Source organism: Anguilla anguilla, chromosome 6 (genome assembly GCF_013347855.1).
Source record: "Anguilla anguilla isolate fAngAng1 chromosome 6, fAngAng1.pri, whole genome shotgun sequence".
NCBI lineage: Eukaryota > Metazoa > Chordata > Actinopteri > Anguilliformes > Anguillidae > Anguilla > Anguilla anguilla.
The window spans coordinates 4,100,222-4,117,807 of NC_049206.1; the positions used below are offsets into that span (position 1 = coordinate 4,100,222).

The 17,586-nt window shown below is 46.3% G+C and overlaps 2 protein-coding genes across 2 annotated transcripts; one reads left to right on the forward strand and one right to left on the reverse strand.

Moving 5' to 3' along the window:
• Positions 1–311: 311 nt before the first annotated feature.
• On the reverse strand, positions 312–14,006 carry LOC118229826 (signal peptide peptidase-like 2B). The gene is made up of 15 exons (XM_035422262.1): positions 13,897–14,006; positions 12,788–12,904; positions 11,062–11,244; positions 10,547–10,636; positions 9,848–9,987; positions 8,927–9,069; positions 7,978–8,074; positions 7,356–7,472; positions 6,652–6,733; positions 6,275–6,349; positions 5,937–5,999; positions 5,433–5,532; positions 4,913–4,990; positions 3,995–4,155; positions 312–2,649 (listed from the first exon to the last, which is right to left on the reverse strand). The coding sequence occupies exons 1-15, from the start codon at positions 13,942–13,944 to the stop codon at positions 2,482–2,484; spliced, it is 1,662 nt and encodes a 553-aa protein (XP_035278153.1). The 5' UTR covers positions 13,945–14,006; the 3' UTR covers positions 312–2,481.
• A 265-nt stretch (positions 14,007–14,271) lies between these two features.
• Positions 14,272–15,662, forward strand: LOC118229829 (U6 snRNA-associated Sm-like protein LSm7). The gene is made up of 4 exons (XM_035422268.1): positions 14,272–14,400; positions 14,612–14,702; positions 14,879–14,950; positions 15,077–15,662. The coding sequence occupies exons 1-4, from the start codon at positions 14,395–14,397 to the stop codon at positions 15,217–15,219; spliced, it is 312 nt and encodes a 103-aa protein (XP_035278159.1). The 5' UTR covers positions 14,272–14,394; the 3' UTR covers positions 15,220–15,662.
• The last annotated feature ends 1,924 nt before the right edge of the window (positions 15,663–17,586 follow it).

The following is a 17,586-nucleotide window of genomic DNA, read 5'->3' on the forward strand; positions in this document are numbered from 1 at the left end:
ATATTTGGCACTGCTGCGCTGCAGCAGTTGGCTCCGTTTTGGAAGGTGATTTTAACAACACGGCCTCAGCAGTTAAACTATTCAGTGAATCACATTTACCATTCTTCTCAGATAACACAATGTAATAGCAGAAAACAGGGTAATGCTGTGGTACTGTGGTTTTTATAATTTTTTTAAAACCCTGTGTTTTTTTTAGCGAAATGTACTCAGCCGCATTTAATACATGCACAGTAGAGTATCGCGCGCACACACACACAAATAAAAGACTGACCCGCGAGGAAGATGCACAAGAACAAAATGAGACGCGGCCGGGGTGAAATGCATGTTTCTTTATTGTCTTTAAACGGAGGCATCTAAAAACCCACCCGGTTCCCTTCAGTCAGTGACAGCAAAAGTCAAATCAACAAATGTCACAAGCATTACCATGTCACAGGCAGGTAAATCAGGCAAAAACTCTGCCCAACCCCCCCCCCCCCCCAAAAAAAAAAACCTAATTAATTCCCGCATAATATTTTTCTGTTCCATTTCCTTCAACACGTTCAGTTAATTTTTTTGCAACTGAAAAATACTTTCATGTCAGTAATAGAATAAACAATGGAAGCTTATATTTTCTTAAGGACAAAACACACTGCAGCTTAATTGAAGAGCCCCCACAGGTCTGCAAGGGTGAACACCAACACGTGCCAAATTAGCTACACTTCACAAACCATTAAACTTGTTTCCAGGTGACAAAAGTGACCTCCATCATGTACTGGCATCTAATGAATTAGTGTGATGCAATTTGTTGTGACTGTAAATTTTTTTTCGTTTTGGTTGTTATTGGCAAATGTCATTCAATCTCTTCCCATTTGGTGATCCAAAAAATATCCGGAAATTTAGAAAAAGAAAAAAAAAAAAACAGCCATACAGAATTTTTTTAATTCCCTGAATTTAATTCCCCACAAGGGGTCAATTAGTGTCATTTAGGAAATCTACACTTTGTAGAAGTCACCAGAAGAAAGTTTATTGGCAATTTTCAAGAAGATGCCCCAGTCAACATTTTAAATTATGCATTGGGATTAATGCACTTTGACTAGCATATCCATGGAGGTAATTTTATAGATTTTTAATGCCTGCTTCTTCCATTCATTAGGTTTAAGTTTAAAGGGAAAATACCACCACAAACATTCTAACCATGAACCGGCATGTGTAAACAGGTATTAATGATTATTATTAATAATAATAAAATAATAATAATAATAATAATAATACATAAACTAAAAATAATTCTTAGTAAAAATGTTATGCAATTGACCAGGATGGCACGCCTCTACCACCACAGGTGGCCTACTGACATAACAAAGACTTTGTGTCCAGTTCAGTTCAGCATCAGCAAATTATGTTTTTATCTCGAATTACGAGACCAGCAAGTATCATGTGTCCCCACCTCCTTTCCCACCATATTCAACAAAACCAAAACGGATGAAATAAATGGCAGCTGATCACAGATACAGCGCTGAGGGTACTGCGTATGCACGCATTCACTCACTCGCCTCGCATGCCGAAGGACCAGCAGCGTCTCTCACCAAAACATAAAGGGAAACGCAAACTGGCATTATTTAAAAAATCATAGTAGTGAAATATGGACTCATCGCTAACTACTCGACTACACTGCTCTAACTCTATGCCATGTACATGCAGTGCGCACGCGTTTCTATATCCACACATACATATACAGCGCACTGCACGACCCCACTATACACAATGAATACCTGAACATGCAGACTTAACACATTTAGGTGTCAGGTATACATGAAACGAATGCTGGAGACGGCCAGTAAAATGACCCCGACTCCTTTGGTTCTTGCACCCCCCACGGACCTCACCATACAGACTGGGTTCTGGCTCCCTTCAGCTGGTACAGCGTAGTGTTCAGAACTGGCCCGGGCGAGATGAATCCCATCAGACCAAAAGCACAAAAAAAAAAAAAAAAAACCAAAACATTTAAAAAGAGATTTAAGAGGATATTACCCACAGAGCCTGTACTGCCTCAGATGAACTGCTAGGCAGCTGGTGTTAAGTTAATGAGATCCAGTAAGAGAAAGAGAGAGAGAGAGAGAGATAGAGGGAACAAAAGACCAGCGAAAAAGACAAGAATACCAGGACAGAAAGGGAGAGAAAGAGAGAGGCAGAGAGACACAGCTCTAGGAGCACAAGGGGAAAAAGAGATGTAGTCTCCACCTCTGGGATGATCCCTCTCACCGCGGGGTCACCCCAGCAAAAAACACCCAACAGAGCTCCCCTGGGGGGGGGGGGGGGGGGGCAGCAGTGCTCTTTGTGACTCTGCATCTGTGGCAAACCTGCAAGTCTACCAGCCCGCAGAACTCAGAAGGAGAATTCTGTAAGAGTTTCAACACCCCCTCAAAAAAAATAAAAATAAAAATAGAAAAATAATTAAAAAATGAAATGAATGAGTAACTTCCACCCCTAATACGCTGTCCGTCATTCTGGTCGTTTGGGTTGGTCTTCTGGGAGGCCGGCCTTTTCCGGCACCAGGGGAGTGTCCTTGCCCTGATTGGTGGCTTCGGCGCCCTGTGGCTTGCAATTGGCCGAGGGAGTCCGAGTGCAGTTCATGGGCACCTTGACCAAGGCAGGCTGGGGCATGTCCTTCTGTGGGCGTATGGCAGAAGGTAGAGTGATGAGTCACCGGAAGATGGGCGACATAGCTCAGGAGGTAAGACCGATTGTCTGGCAGTCGGAGGGTTGCCGGTTCAAACCCCGCCCTGGGCGTGTCGAAGTGTCCTTGAGCAAGACACCTAACCCCTAACTGCTCTGGCGAATGAGAGGCATCAATTGTAAAGCGCTTTGGATAAAAGCGCTATATAAATGCAGTCCATTTACCAAGACGCAACCGCCAAAAACCAGACAGACAGAAACGTCACTGAGGAGAATTTCATAAATGTGCAAGATTAACAATTAAAGGTGCGTCCAAAGGACCGGAGAACATATATATCTTTGAGCTTGAATTAAGATATTACCATACTGAACTGAGAGTTAATGGAGTCTGTCAAGTCAGTCTCTATAAATACTCTACGGGATTGCAATTTGTCCCGAAGTAATGACCGCCACTCCTTACTGTGGTGGTCTCCAAAATCCCACAATAGCCAGCTTTCTGAGGGGGCGACATAGCTCAGGAGGTAAGAGCGTTTGCCTGGCGGTCGGAGGGTTGCCGGTTCGATCCCCCGCCCTGAGCAAGACACCTAACCCCTAATTGCTCCCAACGAGCTGATTGGTACCTTGCATGGCAGCCTTTCACAGTTGGTGTGTGAGTGTGTGTGAGTGTGTGGGTGAATGAGAGGCATCAATTGTAAAAGCGCTTTGGATAAAAGCGCTATATAAATGCAGTCCATTTACCATTAGACCACAAAGTGAAAAGTTCAGCTTAACAGTTTATCATTTTTCACTAGCGACAGAGAGAGAGAGAGAGGCTTCGCAAAGCCCACAAGGGTAGGCGTTATTCCAACTGCTACAAACGACGTGGTTATTTGAACCACATCTAGTGCTTTCACACTGAAAAGCTACAGCTTTCATTTCAGTCACAAGTCAGCGATGGACAGATATGACACTACAGCACCCTGAGGCTGCTCGGCCCATGAAGTCATGTGAGTTTATAATCATTAAGAATGGACCCTATCTCCATTGAGCCTGCTTTTTTTTTTTTTTTTGCAGTGAAGAGCACACCAGCAATAACACAAGCAAAGCGAAACCTTCATTACACTGTTGCCCTTAGCAACAGACTGCAAAAAAAAGCCTACGGTGAAGGGGGAGGGTGTGGGAGTTTTGGCAGGAAGCTGACAGGAACAGAACCTGAACGTGTGTGTGTGTGTGTGTGAGTGTGTGTGTGTGTGTGCGTAATATTGTTCTGTTATACTCCCATTTGTACTTCACCTTCCTGTAAACTGCAACAGTAACTTGGCCCTGAAGGCAGTGGTTATTAATTAAAACTGGTATTCACCACAAAGCCGCTTCCCGTCCAGAACAAGGGGAGCTCTCTGCGCCACAGCGCCACCGCCAGGCTGGTGAGGAGAGTGCAAGGCACCAGGTATAAGAGGGCAGGCTGGGCCCCCTGCATGAGGGCCAGCACCAAAAAGGTGATGAGCAGCCCGATCCCGTAGCCTGCGGAGACACGGGTGGAGGGTCAGGGGGTCAGGGGGTCAGGGGGTCAAAGTTAACCGAATCACTGCTGCCAAATTAAAGAACCTTTCATCGTGGCACACCCTGAAAACATTCACACAAACACACAACGGCAGACAAAGGAGCGGTAAGAAAAACACAAACTGGGAAAACTGTGCATGAGAGCACCTAGTGTGCATAAGACCCTGCATAACACTTCATAAGCACTACACAAGCCCATGACGGACTGCACAGACTGTCGTAACAGTGTGACGCATCATGACCTGAGAGTGACACTAGGTCATCCACAGGTCTTTCTCGAGACAAACCACAGTCCACAAATAACATCACACCTAACACTGACGAAGCTTCCGAGTAGTTCTCACATTAGACTTTTCACGGAAAGCCTAGAAATTTTTTTTAATTTTTTATATGTGCACTGATGTCTCAGACAAAATATGGTAAGAGACAGGTTACATATCCAGTTTTCACCCTTACAAAGTCTAACCCAGGGGTGTCCAACCTTCTCCAAAAAGGGCCAGTGGGGGTGCATATTTTTGTTTTAGCTCAGCACCAAGACACCCGATTCAACTAATTAACCAATCACGGTCTTCAATCAAGACCTCGATAAGTAGAATCAGGTGTCGTAGTACTGGGCTTGAACATAAAAACCTGCACCAACACCGACCCTTTTCGGATAAGACTGGGCACCACAGTCTGAAAGGAAGGAAGGAGAGCAGAGAGGGAGGTCAGCACTCACCGATGGTACAGGCCAGGAAATATATGCGTGAGGTCTGCATCAGTATGTCAAACCTGTGACAGTAGGCCACAAGCAGGCCTACAAGCAGGAAAAAAGCGCACAAGATGGCGGTCAGCAACACACTCCTACACTTCTCCTTTTTCGTCAACAAGTCATTGTGGGAAAAAAAATAAAAAATTCCCAAGCTACGTCAAAATTGTTTTCCTTAAAAAAGTGTTTCCCCCTATTGGGTGGACATCATACTTTTCTCAGGATTGTTCTGGAAGATGACTCAACATGAGTACTCGTTAAGTCCAAAAAAGAAAAAAAAAACTAACAAAACAAACCTGACCTTGTTTTCATTTTCAAATACGAATCATTTCCCAGCATATTAAATTACATTCCAAGCTAGATACAAAATGGCGAATATAGCTATAAGACAAACAAGCTCACAGATTATGAGGTAATGGTCTTATGTGCATTTAAGGGAAAATACTGGAAGGCAACGAATGAAAATATTTCCAGGCCCAGGTGATCTTACCTGGCACTAAGATGTCCCCGAACCCCAGCAGGGAGAAGGGGCGGTCACACAGTGCCAAGGGCGAGGAGTTCAATCTGGGCACTTTCAGAACCATAGGAAGCTGTGGAAACCGGTAAGAGACAGTTTATCCACACAGAGATGGCGCAAGGTACACATTCCTTCCTCTTCTGACTAAGAAGTTCCCATTAAATCTGAGCAACTGAGGAGCTTCTGGGAATGGAGCTCCCAGTTCCATGGAAGAGTCATACTTCTTGGCTGCTACACGGTCTTTGGTAAGACTAGCCTCTACATGAAAAGGAAACACGTTGAGTCACACAGTTCTGCACATCTGTCACTGATCCATCACTGATAATGATCAGTAAACATTTCCAATGAAGGAAAAGGGATTTTTCGCTCAAGTCTATTTTTACTTCAGTGGAGTAACACTGCTTTGAAGTTCTCTACTTCAGGCCTATGGAAGCAAAGAACCCACTCAGAGTTGAAACGGAGGGGTAGCAAACTCACTTTTTCATGAGTAGAAGAATCTGATGGACCAGCCGCCACCTCTACCATGATGCTTTCCCCATTCTGCAAGTCAGACCAAATTAAAATTAAAATTAAAATTAAAACGAGACGACATTCATTAGGTTTATTGGAACAGCGGTAACTACACCGTTGAAGGAGGACAGTTGAGGCTCTTGGAGCCAGTAACCATGGAAACAAGAAGCATCATTAAGCCACAGCATCTGCATAATCAACTTATTCAAATCTTCAGAAATCAACATATTCATATCGCACTCGACATTCCGGTGAATGTATCCCCACCGGTATACTATGCAGAATGGAAAAACACTGGCACTCACCATCGTCAGGAAAGGGGTCACGAACACAAAGAAAATATCGTAGACGAACAACACCAGCAGCAGCAGTGTGCAGGCCTGGAAAGGAAATGACATCATCAGCGATTGTGGAATAGAGTGCATCCGTATCACAATACAGACAACTGATATATACCGGTGTAGATCTACTACGGAGATATAATCCCTTCATGTGATGCTAAACCCACGCTCTCCTAACTGATCCTTCTCAGACTAAGGGCCTCATTATCACAACCAATGATTAGCACAAAACAAAAACCATGACCAATCACAGGTCAAGCTATTGGTTTCACGTATGCCAAATGGTTTTGCACACGTTAAAGGTCTTAGTAAATCAGGCCCAAAGCCATTATGTGGCTCACCTTAAAGGTCGTTAGCCTGATAGTTTTGAGCATGTACAGGCAGAAGGCGATCCCCAGCGCATCCTGCAGCACCCAGGCCCACCTGTCAACCACAGAACCAACATTACCACAGGGTTATTACAACATTACTACAGGGTTATAACAACCTTACCACAGGGTTATTACAACATTACCACAGGGTTATAACAACCTTACCACAGGGTTATTACAACATTACTACAGGGTTATAACAACCTTACCACAGGGTTATTACAACATTACTACAGGGTTATAACAACCTTACCACAGGGTTAGAACAGCCTTACTACAGGGTTATAACTGCCTCACTACAGGGTTATAACAGCCTTACTACAGGGTTATAACAGCCTCACAACAGGGTTATAACAGCATTACTACAGGGTTGCAACAACCTAACTGCAGGGTTACAGCAACCTTACTACAGGGTTACAACAACCAATAACTGTTACAAAAAAGAGCAGTGCTACAACAGCCAACAACTACCAATAAGTATGTGCATAAAGTATAAAGAAGCTAACAGACTTATTTAATTTCTTTTTTCCAGCAATATTCAGCCATACAAAAGAAGAACTGTATTTCACTATGTAGAGGTGTTACAATTTAAGCCACAGCTCAGGCAATTGTGAGCCTTCGTTGAAACTGAGTTCTGCTGCAGGCTTTTGTCCCCTGGGGGACACCGTACTCACTGGTCCTCGTTCCGGAAGACTCCCCAGGTGACGCTGACGGCCACACAGAAGGCGGCCAGCACCAGCTGCCGCACCTCCGGCCGCTTGTGACAGTAAGGCAGGTTATTCTCAGGGATCCTGGACAGGCGACACATGAGAGAGAGAGAGAGAGAGAGAGAGAGAGAGAGCACTGCATCACTCTGGACTATGGCTGCTCAACCCTGGTTCTCAAGAGCCACAGGGTCTGCAGATACCCAGCTTTGGTTTTCTGTTAGTATCCTGAACAAGGTGCCACCCTTCCGCCCCCAGAGCACAACTACATGGTGCGGTACAGCGTAGCAAAGCACGGTGTACTGTGGCCTGGTGCGGTACAGCGTAGTAAAGCACGGTGAACTGTGGCCTGGTGCGGTATAGTGGTAAGTATAGTGTGGTACCATGAGGTATGGTATATGGTGGCGTATGATGCAGTATGCTGCAGAAAGGACTGGTTTGGTATAGCGTGGTACAGTGCGGTATGGAGTGGTGTGGAGCGCTGTGATATCGAGTGGTATGGTTTGTTATGGTGCACGGCGCGATATCGGGGAAGTGAGTGTGAGCCAATCCCGACTGTCGCGGTGATGGCGGTAACCGCGGCGACCCTCACCTGCACTTCCCCAGGGGGATCCGGCGCACCGCAGGCCAGAGGCAGCTGTACAGGCCCACGGACGAGGCCAGGCAGAATATGGCGATGATCAGGTACACTGGGGGGGAGACGGGTGGAGAGAGAGAGCGCTCAGTCAACAGAAGGCCTCCGTCAGACGCTCCTATGAACACAACTGGCTGTGTTCGCGGGTGGGAAGCCGGTGAAGGTATAAGTCCTGATCGTTGCATTAGCGACTCCGACTGGTTGGCCTGTTCAGCAGGGAGGGGGGGATCTGGGGGAGATAGCGTGAACCTCCGCGCGCGTTACGCTCTCCTAGTGAAACTCCTCGCTGTCGGGTGAAAAGAAGCGGCTGGCGACTGCACACGTATCGGAGGCCGGCATGTGGTAGTCTACACCCTCCCCAGACCGACAGAGGGATAGCGCATCGACCAGGACCGTGATACACACGGGGGAATTGGTATAACGACTAAATTGGGGAGAAAATGGGAGAAAATGGCAAAAAAAAAAAAAAAACAGTTCCTCCTGTGGGAATCAGAGCCACAGTGCGAATACAGCAGAGAGATAAACCCTGAGAGCAGCACTGTGGCTTCAGAGACAGGAAACTGGGCTGTAACTCTACGCTTGATTCCCACGTCAGGGCACTGCTGTTGTACTGTGTCCTTGAGCAAGGCACTTCACCTGAATTAATTAAATACCCAGCTGCATAACTGACTGGATGGAAAGAATGTATGTGTGTAAAATAGATAAAGTGTAAAATAATGGCAAAGTGAGACCCCAAAGTGAGCCTCCAAACAAAGTTTTTTAAAAATGAATAAATAAAAAAATAAGACAAAGCCTGAGGCAAGACACCAAACTAGAGAAATAAATGGCTTCTTCAGTTCTTGGGATTTTACATTGACTGATGTCACCTGTCTTGGTTAATTAAGTGCAGGACGGGGGGGGAATTTACCCAGCTGATCGTAGAACAGGTAGAGCAGCACCAGCATGGAGCAGCACATGACCACGAACACGCAGATCATGACGGACGTCACGTCCACCGTGTCCTCGTCCTGCTTCTCCGCCGCGTCCTCCCTCTTGTGCTTCATGTAGCGCCTGGCAGGGCACAAACAGCTTTTACACACACCCACCTCTTCAGAGCACACCTGGGTTCCCCACCCAGCACCAGCGCCAATGCTAATACACACTGTACTGGTGCAGGTGGAGCGCTGCAGGCAGAGTGGCACAAGTAGACTGCTGCAGGTAGAGAGGCACAGGTAAAGTGGTGCAGGTACATTGACACAGGTAGAATGGAAAAGGTAGACTGCTGCAGGTAGAGAGGCACAGGTAAAGTGGTGCAGGTAGATTGACACAGGTAGAATGGAAAAGGTAGACTGCTGCAGGTAGAGAGGCACAGGTAAAGTGGTGCAGGTAGATTGACACAGGTAGAATGGAAAAGGTAGACTGCTGCAGGTAGAGAGGCACAGGTAAAGTGGTGCAGGTAGATTGACACAGGTAGAATGGAAAAGGTAGGCTGCTGCAGGTAGAGAGGCACAGATAAAGTGGTGCAGGTAGATTGACACAGGTAGAATGGAAAAGGTAGACTGCTGCAGGTAGAGCAGCACAGGTAAAGTGGTGCAGGTGGACTGGTGCAAGTAAAGTGGCACAGGTAGATGGCACAAGTAGAGTGGCACAGGTAGAGTGGCAGAGGTAGAGTGGCAGAGGTAGAGTTGCACAGGTAAGGCGGTGCAGACTCCCAGCTGAACAGGAGGTGGCTTGCACGTGAAGACACGCAGACAAACCCGCCAACCTTAACCCTCCCTCCCTGGGCAACGCTACAGCCAATCGCAGGCTACGGTCATCACTGCGACGGTCGGGATTGGCTCACACTCACTTCCTGATGTCGCGGCTGCTGGCCCAGTATCCCCCGATGGCGACGGTGCCCACGGCCATGATGAAGATGATCACCATGTTGTAGTCCAGCACAGGCTCCTTTGGGGCGTACATGGCCACCTCTCCCCCCTTCCCAAAAGTCTGCAGGAAGAAGGGACGCGGGAAGGGGAACGGGGGGTCACTATCCTCCTTAAAACAGTATCAAAATCACCCTTAACAAGACCAGGTCAAAACCTAGTATATGGCTGGACCGAACCGGCCGACCAATGGTGTAACTTCATCACTCAGTCACTCAGTCACAGACATTCGTGTTTATAGGGCTGGCCCCGCTGTTGCGGTCCAGCCAATGAAACTCACCTCAGACTACATGATTAGATAAGATTACATGATAAATATGGAGACCGTGTGTTCAATTCGGCTGAAGCATTTATTATGGGTTCACTCAGCCTACCTAACTCTACACACAACCTCCCTCTTGCATTATGGGTTACCTCAGCCTACCTAACTCTACACACAACCTCCCTCTTGCATTATGGGTTACCTCAGCCTACCTAACTCTACACACAGCCTCCCTCTTGCATTATGGGTTACCTCAGCCTACCTAACTCTACACACGACCTCCCTCTTGCACCAGCTACGGCGCCTAACTTTACGCGGCAGGCTCATGTCCCGGGGGACTGCTAAGGGCTGCGAGCCTCACCTTGCTGATGTCCAGCATGTCAGTGTAGCTGAGCAGCGCCACGGGGATGTCGATCTCCTCGTACTGCGTCTGGTTCCCAGCAGGCGGGGTCTGAGGCACAGGGACACAGATCAGGGGGGGTGGGGGGGCACTGAACAGCATTTACACCCAAACCAACACAGAACACAGACATGGCAGGACACACAAATGGAGGGGTAGGGGGCAGGGCAGAGCATCGGGGGGAAGGTGCAGGGGGTGTGATGTCATCAGAGGGGAGGGGGCGTGGCACATAATTTTGGGGGGGGGGGGGCAGAGCATCAGGGGAAGGTCAGGGGGGGTGGCATCATCTGAGGGGATAGGGCAGGAAATATCATTTTAGGGGGTGGAGCAGAGCATCGAGGGGAGGGTCTCAGGCATAGGGCATATAATGTGATGGGAGGGGGGTGGGGCATGTAATCTGGGGGTGTGGCATATGATCTGAGGGGGCGGAGCAGAGCGCCTGAAGGGAGGGGTCGGGGGTCGGGGCTCAGCCTTACCAGCCTGTCCTTGCTGACGATGAGCAGCCCGCGGGCACCGTTGATCTGCGCCAGCCGCACCTTCTCGTAGAAGGTGCAGTTGCCCCTGAGCACCATGGGAATGCGGTTGGCGAACCCCCCCGCGGGCACCTCAGAGGGGGAGCACAGCACCGACGACGTCAGGTCGTGGATCTGGAGGCGGGACTTGGGTCACAGAGAAGGAACCAATCAGACGAGAGTTTCCCTTCATTTGCTTTCTCCAAAATGAAACTTTTTTTTTTCCAGGCCTACAAAAGTCGAGTCTGACAACACAAGCGGCCATTTTTCTTTTCTTCTCTTTTGTACAGTATGAGCGACTGACACTTCCAGATTCAGGAAGGCGATGGAACTTTGCAGACGCTCACCAAAATTTTATTCTAGATCCCTACAGTGAAGCAGGAAGTACACCTTCACAGAACCCTCCCTTACACACCCCCACTCCCCAAAAAGGGTGGTGCTAACTCCCTGCCTTGTAGTTCCCTGAGGGGGTGCCACTATTTGGACAGGTTCACAGAAATCAAACTGTCAGCGGAGGTTTGAAAGGCAACTGCCCAATTGCTCCCTTCCCATTTTATTACTCCGCTGAAGAATAAATAAGATGATCTCTGGTTTAGTGATTAATATGCGATATACCGTTAAGGTTGCAGGCTCGATTCCCAGGTGTGGCACTGCCACTGTACCCGTGAGTAAAGGTACATAACCTGAATTGCATCACTGAAATACCCAGCTGCATAAATTGACTGTTTGGAGAAGAACACCAACAACAACAAAAAAGTACATCCATCCATCGATTTTCTAAACTGCTTGTTCCCGGTCAGGGTCACTGGGGGGGTGGAGACTGGGGGGGTCTGGGGTCACTGGGGGGGTGGAGACTAGAGCCTGAGGCCTAACGAAAAAAATAAGGCCGTGTAATTCATTCAGGATGAAAGCATCCGTAAAAACGCCAGAAGGTAAAACTTAACTGAAGTTCTTTCCCGTTCGCAGACTTAGCGAGCGTGAAAACACCGGGGCGGAGGCACAGCCGACAGTTCACACAAAAGTGAGCCAAACTCCAGCCCCCCCCCCCACCGCCGCCTTCCCAAAGTGGCACTTCAGCTAACTCTGGAATCTAATTGCTATGCATTTTCCCCCTCAGGAAGCGGCGGGCCAAACCCGCAGTTAGCGCAGGCCTAATGGGGCGTGATGCGCCGCCGACTCGGCTACAGAGCCGGGCTCGTCACCGGGAGGTTGCAGGCTCGAATCCCAATAGGGCAGCGCTAACTGGAGTCCCGAGTAAAAGCACTTGAGCCAGAAATGACCGCTTCATAAAAGAGACTATTAAAAAAACCCAACCGTGCAAAATGGACGCTAGACATAAACATAAGCTGCTTAAGTCATGCAGTGTAAGTGTATCTGCCCAACATAATTGGCACTGTAATGCAACGTGAGGTTCTCTCCAAGCTCAGCTCAGCAAATGATTATCCTGCATTGAGCTTCTGGCAATATACCCATACCACCAAAGTAAAATCTCACCTCTCTGGAAGCAGCTTCGCTTCACTTCACACGGCCTACTTTCCGTCAACGCAAACACTGTGGACCATGTCAACATGTGTATATGTTGACACGTGTCAACATTTAATTTACAAGCCAAAACCATGTTGATGAACGGTTTAACAGAGCCTAACTTCAGTAGTCTTGGTGTTTCACTGGAGGAAAGGTGCTAACTCACTGCTTTGTGGAGATCCTGAGGTAGACCAGCCCACTGCGAGTTAAAAAATATGCAGTAGTCTTTGCCTTTTTTCGCACCCTTCTCACTGAAATGTGCCATGCCATATTCCCCCAGCACCTGTCAATCAAAGGAAACGTTTATTATATATAAGTACACACGGTACATACTGGATAGTGCAGCAGCTACAGCAAAATATTATTAAACATTTAAATCGGTTTAAAGTCTTTTTAGTTTTTTTTTGTTTGTTTAGTTAGATAACCTGTTTTGGTTACGTTTCAATCAATCTCTCTTTATGCTTTCCAAAAGTGTAAATACTCAATATTCTTGTACATTTCCTTAACACAGTGACGGCTTTGGAGGTCATAAAAAACAGTATTTCTTTTTTATTAACAACTTACTTTACGTTACTTTACGTTATCCAGGCAGCAACCTGAACCTGCTACAGGACAAGCTAACGATTAATTCCATAATGATCTGACTAGCAACACTGGTCTGCACAAAGTATGTGCGTGTAGTATTTGTTAGGAAACAAAAAACTACAACTTTCTCCAAGCTGGACCAGTGGAGCGCGTTGTGGAACAGCTGTCGTTAGCTCGCAATGAAAAACACAAGGAAGATCTGTGAGCTGTTAATGTTTACATCCTCAGGCTATTCTGGCACCAGATGACAAAGGAAGATATAAGCTGATATAAGCGAATTATATATATGTATATCGCGTGGGAATTTGGTGATTGAAAACACGGAGACGATCGAAACAATATTCAAAGGCAGACAGCTAGCAAATTATGTCATTAACTTGAGTCTGTTATGTATGAATCGCTGCCGCAAGGGTTTTAAAACAAGGAAGAAAATTAGCTAGCTAACTAGCTAGCATTGACTGGGGGTTAGTTATTCTACTTTTCTACGCAAGGCCCTCCACTATCAGGAAAACTTAGCGCCATCGCTCGGCGGAGTTTCTCGTGTAGCTAACGTTAGCTAGTAAACGTAACGTGAATTTACTGTCCGCTGATTTAAAATACACATTTTTTAATACACATGGCTAAACACGTCTAAACCGCACGTCCTCTAGTGGCACGCGGAAATTAACAGTACAAATTTGATCGACTCACCTGATTGACAAATATAGCTCCAAAAATGAGTGTTATTCTACTCCTCATGACGCCTTCTATGTTTTTGTCTACCACTCCACGGCGTAGCTCTACTGTGAGTGCTCCAGCTGTTTAGCTATCCCCCGCCCATTCAACATTACACTTTTGATTGGGTAATTACGATTCGGCTCCTGGGAGTGCTCGTCATGTGTGGCTAGGAAGTACGTCAATCATCTTAAGTCACGGTCCACCTCCCTACTCTCTTATTGGCCAAGCGTTGCGACATGGGTAAACTTTCATTCGTGTACGGGGCTGTCAATCAAAGACGACCACTCAACAGTCAATCATGATAAAACTGAATTCTCGATTTAAATTGATAATTAAGTGCTTTCTAGATGGCCATTTCATGGGATAGGAAAACATAATAGAGTACGATTCATTTTGACCGAAATTAAGGTATAAAGCGACCAAAAGGTCAAAGTTGGAGAGTCAAGAGGCGGAGCTGCCTAGAGTTGAAAGATGGCGGTGAGTATGATACATCACTTGCGTTACCTGAATGAAAAATATTTAATTTTTTAAAACGATCATATAGCTACTACTTTATGAATGAAAAAAAAACCTTCAAGATGTTGGATATTTGTGTGGATGGGATATCGCTTGCTTTACACGCGTGGGCTGATTTTGCAACAAAAACAAACTCGCTTAAATGCTTTTGATTTCCCCATTTCAAACCTAGGATAAAGAGAAGAAAAAGAAGGAAAGCATATTTGACCTGTCGAAGTACATCGATAAGACGATTCGAGTCAAGTTTCAAGGGGGTCGAGAAGGTAAAACCAATGTTTGATATTGCCATTTAACGTAAGATACCTAGTAGCCTACTTGCTACCAAAATTACTCTTATGAACATTACTAAGCGAGGCATTTGTGAACGGCGAAGAGCCAGACTCGGGTGGATACAGCATTAAGACTTCTGTAGCGTTAAACCCTGTGCGTTTTTCTACAGCAAGTGGGGTTCTGAAAGGCTTTGATCCACTTCTGAATCTGGTACTTGACGGCACTATTGAGTACATGCGAGGTAAGACTCATGATTCAGTGACTGAATAATAATTACATTTCCATTGCGGCGACTTGCAAGACTTGATCCAACGGTCGCGTAGCAAACGGTGTGCCATCCAGGTAATCTCTCACCTTTTGTGTGCAGACCCAGATGACCAGTACAAGTTAACCGAGGACACGAGGCAGTTGGGCCTGGTCGTGTGTCGCGGGACGTCCGTGGTGCTCATCTCTCCGCACGACGGCATGGAAGCCATTCCGAATCCGTTCGTTCAGCAGCAAGAAGGGTAGTGGGCGTGCCCCGACCTTTTTACAGTCTCTGGCCCCGACTCCCGCGAGCCATCCGTGCATCTATGACCTGTGTGATGCCATTGTGTTCTAACGGACAAAATTCGAGACCCCTTTCAAAATACATTTTAATTTCCTCAGTTTTTAAATTATGATGTTCACAGTGACACCAACACAATGGTAGAAGTTGTGGAGGGGAGTAATAAAGTAAATAGTTTACAATTTTTTGTTTTTCCAAGTTGTGGGAAGGCCTGCCCATGTTTTGTGTCTGAGGGAATGTCAAGTGAACACAATGTGTAATGTTAACATCTCATCTGCTCTTGTTTTCCTATTTAAAAATGAGTTACCTTAGTTTAAGTGGTTTATCACTGTTAGCAGAACCAGAATAGCACTGGCATATGATGTTCAGAATTGAAACGGGGCAATAAATTTCTTATTTTTTGTTATCCTTTGTGCCATTCATTGTAAACAGTGCTTCGCTAGATGTCTTTTTGTGCATAAATACAGTGTTGTGCTGGCCCAAATTGCATTACATTACATTACATTCATTTGGCATTGATAATACATACATACATAATTGCATGTGCCTTTAAGCCCCTCTACACACTGCTAAATCTTCTGATCAAATTGCAGTTTTTTTGTTTTTATTTAATCCAGGACCCCCAAGCATATTGTTTTCTGAATGTGCAAGCAGAGCATCATGACACCATGGTTTAACAGCTTTTTTTGGACCCGTCTTCTCAAGCCAGGGTGTTGACACTTCACACAAAAGGATGTCGCGGCAATGGTGGGGAAGACGGTGGTGCATCAGTTTTAGATCAAATCAGCTTAATGGTTTTTTTTTTTTTTAAATCATATAAAATTTGATGCAGATTGGATAAACAGAAAACCAATTAAACAATCTATGCTTAAGATTTTTTTTTTTTTTGGTTGGAAACATAGATATTAATATTCAAGGCTTGTTTTATCCTTTGAGTGTTGCACTAGTTTTTGTGTCTCGCTAGGGGGCCCTCTCGCTCTTGGAATAGGAGTTTTCATGTAGGACATATATGAAGGGAAGTGCATGTAAACATCTTTGCTTAGCACTGAAGAGTTAAAATACTGAGCCATAATACTCATGGGAGAACTTAAGTTAGAGGCCTTACTATATAGCCAGGCTATTTTAAACTTAAGTGACCATTTTGAGATTTTTATCTTCTCAGATCAGACCAGGGTGTTGTAGAGACCAGTCCTAGAGAGCCGCTGGTTTTCCTTCACTTGACCAGTTTAGGGCTTGGAAACGAGGCGTGTTGATTCTTAAGCCGACCAATGACAATAAAACCTGCACTAAAACGCATCACAACCAGCAGGCCTGTGTGGCCGGCCCGTCCTACCCCCGGACCTCCCTGCTGCTCAAACCAGTTTAAGCTTGTTTTCGACACCTTTGGCTGGTTGACCTGCTGTTCACCAGCTGACCGGCTTGGGCAAGTCAACCAGTCCACCAGTCTGACCACCAGCTTATTCTACCAGCTTTGACCTGCTTGGTCCAGCTAGAGGCAAAGCTTTGACCAGGCACGGACTAGCTATGACCAGCTCGAAGTGTAGAAAACGGCCATATTTTTCAGCTGGGCTTACACGTCCCGGATCACCACCTCATCCCCCTCAACAGGTCGGGGGAGCACCTGTACAGCCTGTCTGATCTGTAAAAACACAATATTCAGACATGTAGTTCCTCTACCGGTCCAACAGGTAATTCACACACTTCTGCAAATGTGGTCAGCAAAGATAAACCGGTGTATTTCCCTAAAAGTGACGATGCACGCAAACAAACGGCCTTTTCAGAACCCTGCCGGCGAAGTCGTTGCCAACGTTGTACGAGACCGCACCTGCAAACTTGTTAACTCGACAAGCTGTACTTTGAAAAGCAAAAAAAAAAGGCATCTATAATTCATGGCTATACATGTTTAATGTGACCGTAATTAGCGCCCCTCGTAACGAGTTAAAGCCCTTCGCCTTTTGTCAGACCCGACGGGACCCTTGTGCGTCGCGTCTTGCTCTTTGGCGGTAAGTCGTCGCGGTTACGTGCGTCCGCTGGGAACCTGCCTGTAGCCCACGAAATTTCACGTGTTGGAGATGCATTGAATTACACAAGCCGTTCAGCGTTAATCCTCCACGAGCCGCTCGGTCACCTGCCCATTTTCCGCCGTGGTCTGAAGACGCACCTCTTCAAACCGTACCTGGATTAACTGTCACTACTCTGCAGGGTGCTCCCAATCTAGCATGTGTCCTTTTATCTTGATCCTCTAGCGCTTTCATATCACACTTGTGTCTTCGTCCAGCACTTATATTGCACTTTCATTGTTATCTTGATGTGGCAGGTCTATTATATCT

Excerpts from the sequence above, each read along its gene's own strand:
- LOC118229829 (XM_035422268.1), top strand. Across the intron at positions 14,703-14,878 it reads GTTTCAAGGGGGTCGAGAAG|CAAGTGGGGTTCTGAAAGGC; the intron begins GTAAAACCAATG and ends GTTTTTCTACAG. Across the intron at positions 14,951-15,076 it reads CACTATTGAGTACATGCGAG|ACCCAGATGACCAGTACAAG; the intron begins GTAAGACTCATG and ends TTTTGTGTGCAG.
- LOC118229826 (XM_035422262.1), bottom strand. The coding sequence starts at position 13,944 with ATGAGGAGTAGAATAACACTCATTTTTGGAGCTATATTTGTCAATCAG. Across the intron at positions 4,991-5,432 it reads CGGGGACATCTTAGTGCCAG|GCCTGCTTGTGGCCTACTGT; the intron begins GTAAGATCACCT and ends TCCTGCTTGTAG. Across the intron at positions 4,156-4,912 it reads TTTCCTGGCCTGTACCATCG|GCTACGGGATCGGGCTGCTC; the intron begins GTGAGTGCTGAC and ends GTGTCTCCGCAG.